The sequence below is a fragment of the Mobula birostris genome, chromosome 15 (assembly GCF_030028105.1).
Source record: "Mobula birostris isolate sMobBir1 chromosome 15, sMobBir1.hap1, whole genome shotgun sequence".
NCBI lineage: Eukaryota > Metazoa > Chordata > Chondrichthyes > Myliobatiformes > Myliobatidae > Mobula > Mobula birostris.
In genome coordinates this window covers 85291994-85308467 of record NC_092384.1, presented here as the reverse complement: position 1 = coordinate 85308467, position 16474 = coordinate 85291994, and the positions used below count along the sequence as shown (strand labels likewise).

The following is a 16474-nucleotide window of genomic DNA, read 5'->3' as shown; positions in this document are numbered from 1 at the left end:
GATGGGCCAAGGGGTGTATGGGGTGTCTAGGGAGGGGTAGCACCTCTGGTGGCGGAGGCCTGCTGTGCCCTTTTCAGGGCAGCTCATCCACCTTTGGTCCCCACCTGGCGCTCAGCTCTCACCTGTGGCTCCAAATAGCTGTAACACGTGCAGTGGCCACACCCCGGTAAACCATCTCGGCAGACGAGCCAAACCGGGTGAGGATAGCTGACGGGTCTTCGACCCTCGGTGAGGTAGGGGATCTGCCTATCACAGCATGTGAAGTCTGGCCCTGGCAGATGGAGTGGAAGAGACCAATTAATGGTCCAATGGTCAAGAAGGCAGGCCAGCTGGTGTTGGCGGAGCGCTAAGAGCACGACAAGACACTTAGACATCCTGGTCATCCACCTCAAGAGGTGGTGTCCTCTTTAAACTCTCCCGGCAGAAGGCAAAGGCAAACCACCGCTGTAACCTGCCGAGTACATGATATGTCAGAGTGGTGTGGAGGGAAATCGTCTGCCAACTGGAAATTCCAGATGCGACCTAATGACGACCAGATGGGCCAAAAGGTCCAATTTCTATGCCGTACCTTTCTTTGATTCAGTGATACTAGGAATGTCACCTAAATTGGAGGACACATTTTAAAGAGAGTTGGGTAGGCTGGAACTGTTTTCCCCGCAGTGGGGGAAAGCTAAGGGACGACCTTAGAAAGGTTCGTAAAAATGATGTGGGGCATGGATAAGGTAGATAATCACAGTCCTTTTCCCAGGACAGTGGTAAGTCTAAAACTACAGGGCATAGGCTTAAGGTGAGAGGGGCAATTTTTCCACATAGGAGGTGGTGGTATGTGGACAAAGTGGGTACAAATACAATGATTAATGGAATTTGGGCAGGTACATAGGTAGGAAAGATTTTTAGAGACAGGCCAAACACAGGTAAATTGGATCAAGGTGGACAGGCATCATGCACAAGTTTGGCCAAATGGCCTGTTAATGTTAATTAATTTGTAGTAACAAATAATCTGCTGGAGGAACTCATTGGGCCAGTTTCTTCCCCCACAGAAGCTGCTCAGCTGCTGAGTTTCAGCATCTACACTCTCACAAGTCTCCTTGTGGAGTAACGAAGCGGGAATCTTGCTGCAGTAAAATTAATGGAAAACACTGTCTATATGCACAACCTGATGTCTGTTCACTAACCTGGACGGCCCCTCCAAGCATTGCTGCCATCAGTCCCATGCCCATACTCAGCGTCTGTGCTTCCACTGTCTCCTCGGCTCGATGTACCAAACTGACACAGGAACGCTCCAACGTAGCGGTGATAAACTCAATGACCTGCACCATCACAGAATAACAGTGAGGTTATTGCTGATTCTGCTGTTATCCCACTACACGTAGCAACCCTCCTCTCCAAATGACAAAAACAGAATTTCTAATAACCAAATCTGCTCTTGTCTGGCGCAGCTTCAGAACAGCCTCAGGGTTCCTCACTGTGATGCTTCCAATGCAACTCAGTGAGCTACAGCCAGTCGTTTGCAGTTTCAGTGCAACTGAGTAATGTCTGTTGTATTATAACTAGTATCCTTGAGCGCACATGGTTGGTTTTCACTGACATTGTCCTAAGTGTAGCACCTATTCTGAGGCACCTTTTGGATGGCCAGTGGCTGGTGTGATTGCATGACATTACACCAAGTCATCCGAAGACCATAAGATATAGGAGCAGAATTAATCCATTTGGCCCGTTGGGTCTGCTCCACCATTTCATCATATTTCCTTCTCAGTCCCAATCTCCTGCCTTCTTCCCATATCCCTTCATGCCCTGACCAATCATGAATCTATCAACCTTTGTCTTAAATATACCTGTAACACCCTGGGAAAGGTTTCACTGCTTATGTAATGGTCTTTCTGTAGCAGCAGTGTTTGGGTTATGGCTAGAGATAACAGGGGCTTTGGAATGTGCACCGTTCCATGAAGGGAGTGTTTTTTCTTGTTGTGTGCCTGAGGACGAGGTGATCTGGGTCTTTTGTTCAGTGGAAGATGGGGAGCTATGTTGCTGTCTCTTACACCTGGGTTGGACTTTGTGCTTTGCATGAAGGGTCCAGAAAGGAGAGGTTGTAGACACCAGAAAGGGCTGGACAGGGACGAAGAGTGGGAGAGCGCTTCTGCCCCGGGGATGAAAGCCATGTGCCAGTTTGCCATCATGGTGAAGGCAGACGGAAGGCAAGGGCAGGATCGAGCGGTAATCAATTGGGGGCTTCTGATAACGCCATTCCGCAAGTTTACTATAACCTGACTGCTCTGAAGATAAACCAGTTACCGGAACTGGGTCCCAGGGAAGTGGCAGCTGCTCAGCGAGATGACCTGGGCATCGGTACCATTTGGTCAGCAGTCGAAAAGGGAGACATGGCCCAAGTGGAGAAGATGAAACACACCGTGGTGCCTCCATTACTGAGGGAATGGCCCAGATTGAAGTTGAGGAACCAGATCCTACACAGGGTCACGTCACCCCTGGACTGACCTCACCATTCCCAGTTGGTTCTGCCTGAGAAGTATCGGAGGATTGTGTTGAAGTCACTTCATGATGATTCTGGACATTTGGGAGTTGAAAAGACCTATGGGTTGCTCAGAGATTAGTTTTACTGGGCCAAATGAAGCTGGAGGTCGAAAAATACTGCAAGTTGTGTATCCAATGCACACGGAGGAAGACGCTGAGGGCAGCTCCGTTGTTCCACCAGGGCCCCTTGACCTGGTGTGTATGGATTTTCTGTCAATGGAGCCAGATGCCAGCAACATGGCTAATGTCTTAGTCATCACAGATCACTACACCAGATACATGCAAGCTTTCCCTAGCAAGGATCAAAGGGCGTCCACGATGGCCGTAGTGTTATGGGAGAAGTATTTCATTTATTATGGCCTTCCCAAGCAGATACATAGTGATCAGGACAGGATTTTGAGAGTAGGCTCATACAGGAGTTACTGAGCCTGCTTGGAGATGAGAAGTTGAGGACTACTCCTCATCATCCGCAGGTGATCCCCAGCCAGAGAGGTTTAATCGGACCTGACTACACATTCTCTGAACCTCGGAAATCAGCAAGAACAAGTGAAGTCAACATATTGGACATCTGGTCCACTACTAATGAAGCTACCGGATACTCGCCATATTAACTGGTGTTTGGGCCCGAGGAGAGGTTGTCCATCGACCTTTGTTTTGGGACTGGCAAGGAAGACCAAGGAAGATTTATCTGAAGTATGTGTCGGATATGGGAAGGGAGCTGAAAAAGGCTTACGAGTTAGCTGGCGTCGCAGCTGCCAAGCAGAATCAAGGAAATAAGAGGAGGTATGATCAAAAGGTGAGGTTCTCCCAACTCCTGCCGGGAGACCGAGTCCTCATAAGGAATTTGGGGCCACCAGGGAAGCATAAGTTGGCTGACAGCTCAGTGGCTATGCCTCATGTAGCGGAGAGTCAGATGCCAAACCTACCAGTTTTCCGGGTAAAACCAGAGGATGGGAATGGGTCTGTCAAGATTCTCATTGGAACCATCTTCTGCCTCTGGGACAAGAGATGCGGGTTGACCCAGAGCCCAACCTGGAGCCTACGCCTAGTAAGAGGACTCTGGCGATGCAGGGCAACTGAAGGACCAACAGTATCCCACTTCTGAATGGGATACTGATTCGGAGGATGAGGAAATGGGGGTGTGGTATATGCTGCTTTTTGCTAACTCCCCACTGATCGAGGAAGGGATTCCCAACTATTCATGCCAAGCATAAAAGTCCAACTCAGGTGTAAAAGACAGTGACATAGCTCCCAATCTTCTGTGAACAAAAGACCCAGATCACCTCGTTCTCAGGCACACAACAAGAAAAAACACTCCCCTTCATTGGACGGCGCACATTCCAAAGCCCCTGTTATCTCTAGCCATAACCCAAACACTGCTGCTACAGAAAGACCATTACATTAGCAGTGAAACCTTTCCCAGGGTGTTACATACCCAATGACTTGGCCTCCACAGCCACCTGGCTCATCAGGCCTGCTTCTTCAAGAATAGACAAAAAAGTTCTCAGCTTGAAATCTTCATTTTGTTTCTTCTTGTACAGATGCTGTCTTAGTATTTCCAGCCATTCCTCTCACTTCCAACATCAGAATGCTTTTCCTTTAGTGTGTGGGTTCATGCCATAGTCAGGCAGAACTGTTAAACAACCATGGGTTCCTGTATAATGAGGTGCATGTGCAGAAGAATCAAATCAAATCAAGTTTAATTATCATTCAAACCAGACAGTGATCCTCTGCGCCAAGCTGCATAACATGCATTCAAAATTGCAAGAGAGAGAGGATAAAAACACATTGTTATGCAAGAATACATGTATAGTCCAAGTCCCTGAGCGACATGTAAGTTGATGGAACAGCTCCCGGCAATCCAGCCTGTCCTTCCATTGATTGAACACTGAAGGTCAGTACTAATGGGAGAGGCCAGCTCCTGAGCGTGGACTCCACTGTCGTCTCACCTGGATTGCAGCAGCAGGCAAGACTGCCTGAGGCCTAGTCCTCACAACAACCGAGGCCACACTGCTGCCTCGTCGCCTGACTTTCCATCAAACAAGGGAAATATCTCACATTATCAATTTTCAACAGGGTCTTGTGATCTGAAGAGAAACGCCCAACAGAGTCACTCACAGTTACACTGCATGCCGTCTTCGTGCATCAACTCCGATGTCTTTGTGTGGCAGGCAGCAACATGGTCTGCACCCGGCTCAGCTCCTCCGAACCGTCTCCCGGCCGACTGCCGGCTTCTCTTTCTCCTTCTCCCGGCCATCTGCCGGGATCTCCTTCTCCCGGCCGACCTCCGGGATCTCCTTCTCCGAGCCACTGCTGGCTTACCCTTCACCAGCCCAAGCACCAGGTTCCCCTTCTCCCGGCCTTCTGCCAGCTTCATCTACTTCCGGCTGAACGCTGGCTTCTCCTTCTCCGACTCACCCGCTGGCTCCCTCGTTACCCCAGCCGGTGACTCCAAAAAATGAACAGATCACTGATGCAGCAGACAAACTGCTCTACCCGCTGTCCTTGGAATACAGTGTAGTTTTATGTTCATAAAAAAACATATTTTAAAAAGAAAGGTGCACCTTTGCTTGGCCCCTGAAGGCTGCTGCTTTCAAATGTGCCAACATCTTACCGGACGGTAAGACATGGTACCAGCAGTCTGACAGGCACTCAGTGACCGACAAGAGCATCTTTGTTCGGTGACCAATACCTGCAGATATAACCAGATCCGCTGTGAATGACCAGCAAGTCCCAATCGACTGTTCACCATTCATCCTTTACCGCATCAAGTTCACCTTTAATTGTCATTGATTCATACATGAATACAGCCAAATGAAGCAGTATTTCTCCAGGGCCAAGGTGCAAAATACAGTACCAAAAGTCACACACACAAACACACAACAGTTCACATAGCAGAAAAATAATACAGCCTAAATCCCCGTGGCATGGCCAGTAAATTGATGGTTTATGGGATGCTGAGCTCCAATGTAATACAATGTGACTGCTGAGATCACATTGAGATGACTGTGATTAATGCAATTGTCACTGGAATTAATTCACCTTTTATTTAAATTGGTGGACCAATTTGTATGAGATTCCCAAGTATTACAATTGGATTATTATTAAGTAAAACGTTTGCTTTGCACACTTGTTCATGTAACACACATACATACAATGGCAGAGGAAACCAGCAGGTCACACCGACAGCATCTATGGAGAGGAATAAACAGTTGATGTTTCAGGCCGAAATCCTTTAACAGTACTCATATTTGTTCACATAGATCATTTCATTACAATGGTTCATTAAGGTAGAACAAGGTAAATCAAAATAATAACAGAGTGTAGAACAAAGTGTAAGTTACAGAGAAAATACAATACAATAAAGAAAAGACAATGATGTAGTTTGTGAGGTCAAAAGTCTATCTTATCAGAATAGGGAACCAATAGCAGCGTAGAGGCGGTCCTTGTGCCTGGTGGACCATGGTTTCAGCATTTTCTATCCTCTGCCTGATTGGAGGGATAAGAAGAGAGAATGTGGGTGATGTCTCTGATTATGATGGTTGTTTTACTGAGGCAGCAAGAAATGTATAGAAAGTCCAGTGAGGGGTGCTGGATTCCATGATGTGCTGAGCTGTGTCCACAACTGTCTACAGTTTCTTGTGGTCTCGTACCGAGCAGTTATCATACCAAGCTGTGATGCATCCCGATAGGATGCCCTCCATGATGAATCAATAAAATTGGGAAGGGTCGACGTGAACATTCCAGACTTCTTTTGCCTCATGAGGAAGTACAGGCATGGATGAGCCTCCTTGACTGTGCTATCTACATAGATGGACTAGGACTGCCTGTCGATAATGTTTAATTGAGGCATGACTGTGCAGGTGTGTGGATGTCAGCGAGTTAGACCGGCGGGAAGAATTTAAAAAGAGAGAGATTTTTCTTCTGTGGTTTGATCGAGGCACGACTGTGCAGGCGTGTGGACGTCAGCAAGTTAGATCGGCGGGTAGAATTTAAAAGGAAGACAGCTTTATAGAGCAGGCGTCTGAGGAGCAGGCATTGGAGTACAGGGAGTCAGAGTAGGAGGGCTTTGGCTCAATAGGGCTTCGGCAATAACGGATCAAGGCGAGGTAAGTTACTTGTGAAGAATACGAATACAGAGTACGTCTGTGAGGCCAGTGTCTGTACTGGGTGTCAGATGTGGGATGTCCGGGAGACTCCCAGCCTCCCGGACGGCCACGTCTGTGCCAGGTGTGTCGAGCTGCAGCTCCTCAGGGACTAGGTTAGGCAACTGGAGATGCAGATCGATGACCTTCGTCTGGTCAGGGAGAGTAGGGAGGTGATAGAGAGGAACTACAGGCAGGTGGTCACACCGGGGCCTGGGGAGACAGATAAGTGGGTAACAGTCAGGAGAGAGAAGGACGAGAGTCAGACACTAGAGAGTACCCCTGTGGCTGTCCCCCTTAACAATAAGTACTCCTGTTTGAGTACTGTTGAGGGGGACAGCCTACCTGGGGGAAGCGACAGTGGCCACGCCTCTGGCACAGTGTCTGGCCCTGTGGCTCAGAAGGGTAGGGAAAGGAAGAGGATGGCAGTAGTGATAGGGGACTCTATAGTCAGGGGGGCAGACAAATGATTCTGTGGATGAAGCAAAGAAACAAAGATGGTAGTTTGCCTCCCATGTGCCAGGGTCCGGGATGTTTCTAATCACGTCCACGACATCATGAAGTGGGAAAGTGAACAGCCAGAGGTTATGGTACATATTGGTACCAATAACATAGGTAGGAGATCCTGAAAACAGACTACAGGGAGTTAGGAAAGAAGCTGAGAAGCAGGATCTCAAATGCAGTAATGTCAGGATTAGATCATGAGAACACTCAGTCCTCTTTTATTGTCATTTAGAAATGCATACATGCATTAAGAAATGATACAATGTTCCTCCAGAGTGATATCACAGAAAACAAGACAAACCAAAGACTAACACTGACAGAACCACATAATTATAACATATAGTGCAAAACAATACCATAATTTGATAAAGAACAGACCATGGGCACGCTAAAAAAAAAGTCTCAAGTCCCGATCGACTCCCGAGTCCCTGATAGCAGGCAGCAAAAGGGAGAAACTCCCTGCCATAAACCTCCAAGGCACTGACAACTGCCGATGCCTTGGAAGCAGCCGACCACAGCCGACACCGAGTCCGTCCATCCGAAAACTTTGAGCCTCCGACCAACCCTCTGATACAGCCTCCTGAGCGCCATCCTCTGCCCAGCACCTTCCACCTAGCCCCGGCCGCCGAAACAAGCAAAGCCGAGGATTCAGGGCCTTCTGTTCCGGAGATTCCGGTTACCACACAGTAGCAGCAAAGCCGGCATTTCTGGCTATAGATTACTGCCTGTGTCACATAACAGTGAGTATAGGAATACAGTAAGGTGGAGGATAAATGCGTGGCTGAGGGATTGGGGCAGGGAGCAGGGATTCAGATTTCTGGATTATTGGGACCTCTTTTGGGGCAGATGTGACCTGTACAGAAAGGATGGGCTACACTTGAATCCCAGGGGGACCAATATCTTGGCGGGGAGGTTTGCTAAGGCTATTGGGGAGAGTTTAAACTAGAATTGCTGGCGGGTGGGAACTGAACTGAAGAGACAGAGGAAGGAGAGGTTAGCTCATAAATAGAGAAAGCTTGTAGGCAGTGTGAGAGGGAGGATTGGCAGGTGACGGAGAAGGGACACGCTCAGACCCATGGTTTGAGATGTGTCTGTTTTAATGAAAAGAGTATCATGAACAAAGCGGATGAGCTTAGAGCGTGGATCAGTATTTGGGATCTATGATGTTGTGGCCATTACAGAGATTTGGATGGCTCAGGGGCAGGAATGGTTACTTAAGAGTGCTAAGTTTTAGTTGTTTCAGAAAGGACAGGGAGGGAGGCAAAAGAGGTGGGGGCGTGGTACTGCTGATCAGAGATAGTGTCACGGCTGCAGAAAAGGAGGTCATGGAGGGATTGCCTACCGAGTCTCTAAGGCTGGAAGTTAGGAACAGGAAGGGGTCAGTAACTCTACTGGATGTTTTTTATAGACCACCCAATAGTAACAGGGACATCGAGGAGCAGATAGGGAGACAGATTCTGCAAAGGTGCAATAATAACAGGGTTGTCGTGATGGGAGATTTTAATTTCCCCAATACTGATTGGCATCTCCCTACAACAAGGGGTTTAGATGGGATGCAGTTTGTTCGGTGTGTTCAGGAAGGTTTCCTGACACAATATGTAGATAAGCCTACAAGAGGAGAGGCGTACTTGATCTGGTATTGGGAAATGAACCTGGTCAGGTGTCAGGTCTCTCAGTGGGAGAGCATTTTGGAGACAGTGATCACTATCCCAGCAGATCCTAGCCATGGCGGGGTGGGGGGGGGGGGTCATTTACAGCAGCTAATTAACCCAACAACCTCACCTCTGTGATGGTGGGAGGAAACCAGAGCACCCAGGGGAAACCACACTTTCAAAGGGAGAACATGGAAACTCGACACAGACAGCGTCAGAAGTCAGGATTGGGCTCTGGAGGCTGGAGCAGAGTCACAGAAGCACCAACTGCACATATTTCCTGTGACCCCATTGTGTTCCAGTTTCGTCCTACATTCATATTGTGTGATCATAATTCTATCTCCTTTACCATAGCACTGGAGAGGGATAGGAACAGACAAGTTAGGAAAGTGTTTAATTGCAGTAAGGTGAAATATGAGGCTATCAGGCAGGAACTTGAGAAGCATAAATTGGGAACAGATGTTCTCAGGAAAATGTACGGAAGAAATGTGGCAAATGCTCAGGGGATATTTGCGTGGAGTTCTACATAGGCAGGGAAAGAATGGTAGGGTACAGGAACCGTGGTGGACAAAGGCTGCTGTAAATCTAGTCAAGAAGAAGAGCTTACGAAAGGTTCAAAAAACTAGGTAATGATAGAGATCTAGAAGATTATAAGGCTAGCAGGAAGGAGCTTAAGAGTGAAATTAGGAGAGCCAGAAGGGGCCATGAGAAGGCCTTGGTGGGCCGGATTAAGGAAAACCCCAAGGCATTCTACAAGTATGTGAAGAGCAAGAGGATAAGACATGACAGAATAGGACCAATCAAGTGTGACCATGGAAAAGTGTGTATGGAACCGGAGGAGACAACAGAGGTACTTAATGAATACTTTGCTTCAGTATTCACTATAGAAAAGGACCTTGGCGATTGTAAGGATGACTTACAGCGGACTGAAAAGCTTGAGCATATGGACATTAAAAAAAGAGTATGCGCTGGAGCTTTTGGAAAGCATCAAGTTAGATAAGTCACCAGCACCGGACGAGATATACCCCAGGCTACTGTGGGAGGCGAGGGAGGAGATTGCTGAGCCTCTGGCGATGATCTTTGCATCATCAATGGGGACGGGAGAGGTTCCGGAGTATTGGAGGGTTGCGGATGTTGTTCCCTTATTCAAGGACAGGAGTAGTGGTAGCGCAGGAAATTATAAACCAGTGAGCCTTACTTCAGTGGTTGGTAAGTTGATGGAGAAGATCCTGAGAGGCAGGATTTAGAAACATTTGGAGAGGCATAATACAATTAGGAACAGTCAGCATGGCTTTGTCAAAGGCAGGTCATGCCTTACGAGCCTGAATGAATTTTTTGAGGATGTGACTAAACACATTGATGAAGGTAGAGCAGTAGATGTAGTGTATATGGATTTCAGCAAGGCATTTGATAAGGTACCCCATGCAAGGCTTATTGAGAAAGTAAGGAGGCACCGGATCTAAGGGGACCTTACTTTGTGGATCCAGAACTGGCTTGCCCACAGAAGGCAAAGAGTGGTTGTACACGGGTCATATTCTACATAGAGGTTGGTGACCAGTGGTGTGCCTCAGGGATCTGTTCTGGGTCCCCTTCTCTTCGTGATTTTTATAAATGACCTAGATGAGGAAGTGGCGGGATGGGTTAGTAAATTTGCTGATGACACAAAGGTTGGGGGTGTTGTGGATAGTGTGGAGGGCTGTCAGAGGTTACAGCGGGACATTGATAAGATGCAAAACTGGGCTGAGAAGTGGCAGATGGAGTTGAACCCAGATAAGTGTGAGGTAGTTCATTTTGGTAGGCCAAATATGATGGCAGAATATATAGTATTAATGGTAAGACTCTTGGCAGTCTGGAGGATCAGAGGGATCTTGGGGTCCGAGTCCATAGGACATTCAAAGCTGCTATGCAGGTTGACTGTGCGAATAAGGCGACATACGGGGTATTGGCCTTCTTCAACCGTGGGATTGAGTTTAGGAGCCGAGAGGTAATGTTACAGCTATATAGGACCCTGGTCAGACCCCAATTGGAGTACTGTGCTCAGTTCTGGTCGCCTCACTACAGGAAGGATGCAGAAACTATAGAGAGGGTGCAGAGGAGATTCACAAGGATGTTGCCTGGATTGAGGAGCATGCCTTATGAAGACAGGTTGAGTGAACTCGGCCTTTTCTCCTTGGAGTGGCAGAGGATGAGAGGTGACCTGATAGAGGTGTATAAGATGATGAGAGGGATTGATTGTGTGGATAGTCAGAGGCTTTTTCCCAGGGCTGAAATGGCTAACACGAGAGGGCACAGTTTTAAGGTGCTTGGAAGTAGGAACAGAGGATATGTCAGGGGTAAGGTTTTTTTACGCAGAGAATGGTGAGTGCCTGGAATGGACTGCCGGTGACGGTGGTGGAGGCAGATACAATAGGGTCTTTTAAGAGACTCCTGGATAGGTACAAAAATAGAGGGCTATGGGTAACCCTCGGTAACTTCTAAAGTAAATAGATGCTCAGCAAGCATTGTGGGCCGAAGGGCCGGTATTGTGCTGTAGGTTTTCTATGTTTCTAAGTTTAGGAACTTAAAGATCTCAACCGCAGAACCACTGATGTAGACAGGAGAATGTTCACTGTGCCCCTTCCTGAAGTCAACTATTAGCTCTATTGTTCTGTTCACATTTAGTCATTGAGTCACAAAGAAGTACAACATAGAAACAAGCCCTTCTTCCCATCTATTCCATGCCAGCAACCATTTAAACAGCCTATTCCCAAAAACCTGAATCATGTCCATCGTCCTCCTTACCCCCACTATCCAAACCTCCCTTAAACATTGAAATCCAGTTCGCATGACCACTTGTGCTGGCTGCACACTCCACACTCTGATGACCCTCTGAGTGAAGAGGTTTCCCCTCACGTTCACCTTAAAGTTCTCACCTTTCACCCTTAACCCATGACCTCTAGTTGTAATCGCACCCAACCTCAGTGGAAAAAAAACTGCCTGCATTTACCCTATCTAGACCCCTCATAATTATGTATACCTCTATTAAATCTCCCCTCAGTCTTCTACCTTCTAAAGTATACAGTCCTAACTTTAATCTTTCCTTATAACTCAGGTCCCCCAGACCTGGCAACATCCTTGTAAATCCTCTCTGCATTCTTTCAACCTTATTTACATCTTTCTTATAGGCAGGTGACCAAAACTGCACACAATACTCCAAATCAGGCCTCATCAATGTCTTGTACAACTTCAACATAACATCCAATCTCCTGTACTCAATACACTGATTTATGAAGGCCAATGTGCCAAAAGTTTTCTTTATGACCTGTGACACCACTTTCAATGAACTATGGACCTGTATTCTCAGATCCACAATATTCAAAAGAATATAATATAAAAACAAGGAGATAATGCTGAGCCTCTATAAGACGGTAATCAGGCCATATTTGGAGTATTGTCAACAGTTTTGGGTCCCATATCTCAGGAGGTGATGATTCCAGGAATGAAGGGGTTAACATATGAGGAGCATTTGGCAGCTTTGGGCCTGTACTCACTGGTATTTAGAAGAAAGCTGGGGGGGGGGAGGGGGAAGAGGATCTCATTGAAAGCTACCGAATGTTGAAAGGACTAGATAGAGTGGATGTGGAGAGGATGTTTCCTATGGTGAGTATCCAGAACTAGAGGGCGCAGCCTCAAAATTGAGGGGCGACCTTACAGATCAGATATAAGGAGGACTTCTTTTTCAGCCAGAGAGCAGTAAATCTGTGGAATGCTCTGCCACAGACTGTGATGCAGGCCAAGTCCGTGGGTATATTTAAGATGGAAGTTGATCATTTCCTGATCGGTCAGGGCATCAAAGGATATGGCGAGAAGGCAGGTGTATGGGGTTGAGTGGGATTCGGGATCAGCCATGATAGAATGGTGGAGCAGACTCAATGGGCTGAATGGCCTAATATTGCTCCTATGTCTTATCTCTTTGTTCTACCACACTCCTCTGTACCCTCTCACACTAATCTTACATTAAGTTCTATCTGCCACTTTTCAGCCCATTTTTAAAGCTGATGCAGATCCCTCTGCAAGCCATGATAGCCTTCCCCACTGTCCACTACACCCCAATCTTGCTGTCATCTGCAAATTTTCTGATCCAGTTAATCACATTATCTTCCAGATCACTGATATAGATGACAAACAACGAAGTACCCAGCACTGATCCCTGTGGCACACCACTAGTCACAGGCCTCCAGTCAGAGAGGCAACCCTCTACTGCCACTCTGGCTTCTCACATAAAGCCAATGTCTAATCCAATTTACTACCTCATCCTGAATGCTGAGTGACTGAACCTTCCTGACCAGCCTCCAGTGCAGGATCTTGACAAATGCTTCATCACACTCCACGTACACAAAATCCACTGCCTTGCCCTTGTCCACTTTCCTGGTAGCTTTCCTTGAAAATCTCTACAAGATTGATTAAACATGACCTACCGCACACGAAGCCCGGCTGACTATCCTTAATCAGTCCATGTCTATTCAAATACTTACATATCTGGTCCCTTAGAATACCTTCCAGTAACTTTCCCACAACCGATGTCAGACTCACTGGTCTATAATTTCCTGGTTTCTGTTTAGAGCCTTTTTAAATAGCGGAATAACATTGGCTATCCTCCAATCCTCTGGTACCTCTCCTATCGCTAAGGATGATTTAAATAACTCTGCTGTGGCCCTGACAATTTCTGCACTTGCCTCCCCTAGGGTCCATGGGAACACCTTGTCAGGCACTGAAGATTTATCCAGCTCTTCCTCTGTAATCTGTACAGGGTCCATGAAAATTGATGCCACTTTGCCTCACTCTGTCTCTTGAGTAAATACAGATGCAAACAATGAATTTAAGAACTCCTCCATCTGTTTTGGCTCAACACATGAACTACCATTCTGGTCTTCCAGAGGACCAATTTTATCCATACCTGCAGAATCCCTTACGATTCTCCTTCACTTAGTCTGCTAGAGCAACCTCATGGCTTCTTTAGCCTCCTGATTTCTTTAAGCGTTCTCTTGCATTTCTTGTACTCCATAAACACCTCATTTGTTCCTACTTGCCTATACCTGTTATGCACCTTCTTTTTTCTCTTAACCAGGGCATCAGTATCTCTTGAAAACCAAGGATCTCAAAACTTGTTACCTTTACCTTTTGTTCTGACAGGCACATACATGCTTTGTGCTCTCAGAATTTCCTTTTCATTTTCCAAGCCTCCCACTTTCCAAGCACACCTTTGTCAGAAAACATCCTGTCCCAATCCACACTTGCCAGATCATTTCTGATAACATCAAATTTCGCCTTTCTCCAATTTAGAATCTCAACCTGCGAACCAGACCTACCTCTTTGCATATTTACTTTGAAACTAGTGGCATTGTGGTGACTGGATGCAAAGTGGTCACCCACACAAACTTCTGTCACCTGCCCTTTCTCATTCCCTAATAGCAGATCTAGTATCGCACACCCTGTCATTGGGACTTCTATGCACTGATGAAGGAAACTTCCCTGGACACGTTTGACAAACTCTATACCATCTAGTCCTTTTACAGTAGTGGTTGCCAACCAGTCGATCGCAATCGACTGGTTGAACTTTGAGACTTTCCCAGTAGATCCCGAAAAAAAATGTACAATAAATACACAAATACATTATGCCTGATCAACCTTTTGATGCAAAAGCAAATTTTACCCCTAGAGCACATAAGTGAGTCGTTTTTAACCTACACTCCGTTGCTTTCCCTGGTTATTGTGTTTCTTTTTCCACTGTCCAGCGTCGTGCATCACATGTATGCTGACATCGTGACTATTGCCGCTGTCTGTCAAATTTCCACCGAGCATGGGAGAGCCTTGTTTATCTTAAACATAAACGAACCAATGGGCAAACTGTCCAATGGCGAAAGAAAACAACACGTGTGGGTAAAAATGACTCACTTATGCATTCATGACTTAACTAAACTTTGATCAACTTTAATCTGTTTTGACTCTATTATGCTGCTATTTATATTACGTCAGTTAAGCAAAAGTTTGATCAGTTGTACTGCTCTTTCTTTCTTTCGAACTTTTTGCCTTTGACAGTGTGAATTCATGTTTAGCATTTAGTAATTAGCATTAATTTTAGTTTTTACTGAAAAGTTAGCCACCCTCTCTCTCTTTTGATTTAGCTGTTGTATTTTTTCAGCGTAGCTTGTGCTGCATCAAAGTGACCAATTAGATTAGATAAGAGTACAGACTGTCGCAAACACCAATATACAGCACCCGCTGGTGATATCCTGCAAAATCGCTAGCTAGCATGGCGGAGGCTCCACAAAAGAAGGCGAAACGTACAAATTTCATCCAGAATGGGAAGAGGAATTTCTATTTACCTTGGTGAAAGACACGTGTGTATGTATGTTGTGCCACCAAACACAAGCACTGACTAAAAGAGGGAATCTGGAGCAGCACCACAACACCAACTACCAGAAATTTAAAGACACCTACCCCCCAAAGAGCACAATCCATGCCAGGAAAGTTGAGCTGAAATTGGGGTTGAAGGCCCAGCAATCGTTTTTCACAAAACATGCTGCTCAAAATAGGGCTGCTATTGAAGCATCATTTCATGTAAGTCACCTTTTGGCTAAACACAAGAAGCCTTTTACAGATGGCAATTTATTCAAGGAAGCAATGGCCATTACCGCAGAGATTGTTTTAGATTAGATTAGATTATGAGGACACTCAGTCCTCGTTTATTGTCATTTAGAAATGCATGCATTAAAAAATGATACAATGTTCCTCCAGAATGATATCACAAGAAAACACAGGGCAAATCCAAGACTAAAACTGACAAAACCACATAATTATAACATATAGTTACAACAGTGCAAAGCAATACTGTAATTTGATAAAGAGCAGACCATGGGCACGTTAAAAGAAAGTCTCAAAGTCCCGATAGACTCATCATCCCATGCAGGCGGCAGAAGGGAGAAACTCTCCCTGCCATGAACCTCCAAGCACTGCCAACTCGCCGTTGCAGCACCATTGGAAGCACCTGACCACAGCGGACTCTGAGTCTGTCTGAAAACTTCGAGCCTCCGACCAGCCCCTCCGACACAGCCTCTCCAAGCACCATCCTCTGCCGAGCGCTTCGACCCCACCCCGGCCGCCAAGCAGCAGGCAAAGCCGAGGACTCGGGGCCTCCTCCTCCGGAGATTCTGGACCACACAGTAGCAGCAGCAGCGAAGCAGGCATTTCAGAAGTTTCACCAGATGTTCCTTCGTTTTCTCACATCCATCTCTATCAAATCAGGATTGTGCACGACACCCTACTTGACAAATAACAGACATCACCACCGGAGTGGCTGCTGCGAGCTGCGTCGCGCTGCCATCTTCTCCTCCCTCCCATTTTTTAATAACTTTAAAAACAAAAACAACATCAAAACCTCAATATGTAATATACCACTTGGTCCTGCAGCAGTGACAAGGAGGGTGGAGTCACTGTCAGAGGATGTGGATCGACAAGTGTTAAAGGACTTGTCACTTTGTGAATATTTTTCACTACAGTTCGATGAATCCCTGGATGTAATGCAAACAGCTCAGCTTGTTGTATTTGTCAGAATGGCTTTCCAGGATTTTACAACAAAGGAGGACTTCTTCACTCTTTTGCACT

General features: G+C 46.4%; 1 protein-coding gene across 5 annotated transcripts in view; it reads right to left on the bottom strand.

Moving 5' to 3' along the window:
* tango6 (transport and golgi organization 6 homolog (Drosophila)) overlaps window positions 1-16474 on the bottom strand; it is a 175691-nt gene that overhangs the window by 66592 nt on the left and 92625 nt on the right. For all 5 annotated transcript variants that reach the window (XM_072280060.1, XM_072280061.1, XM_072280063.1 and 2 more), the window contains one exon: window positions 1176-1310. In XM_072280060.1, coding sequence (XP_072136161.1) covers window positions 1176-1310 — 135 coding nt within the window. The remainder of the gene's footprint in view (window positions 1-1175; window positions 1311-16474) is intronic.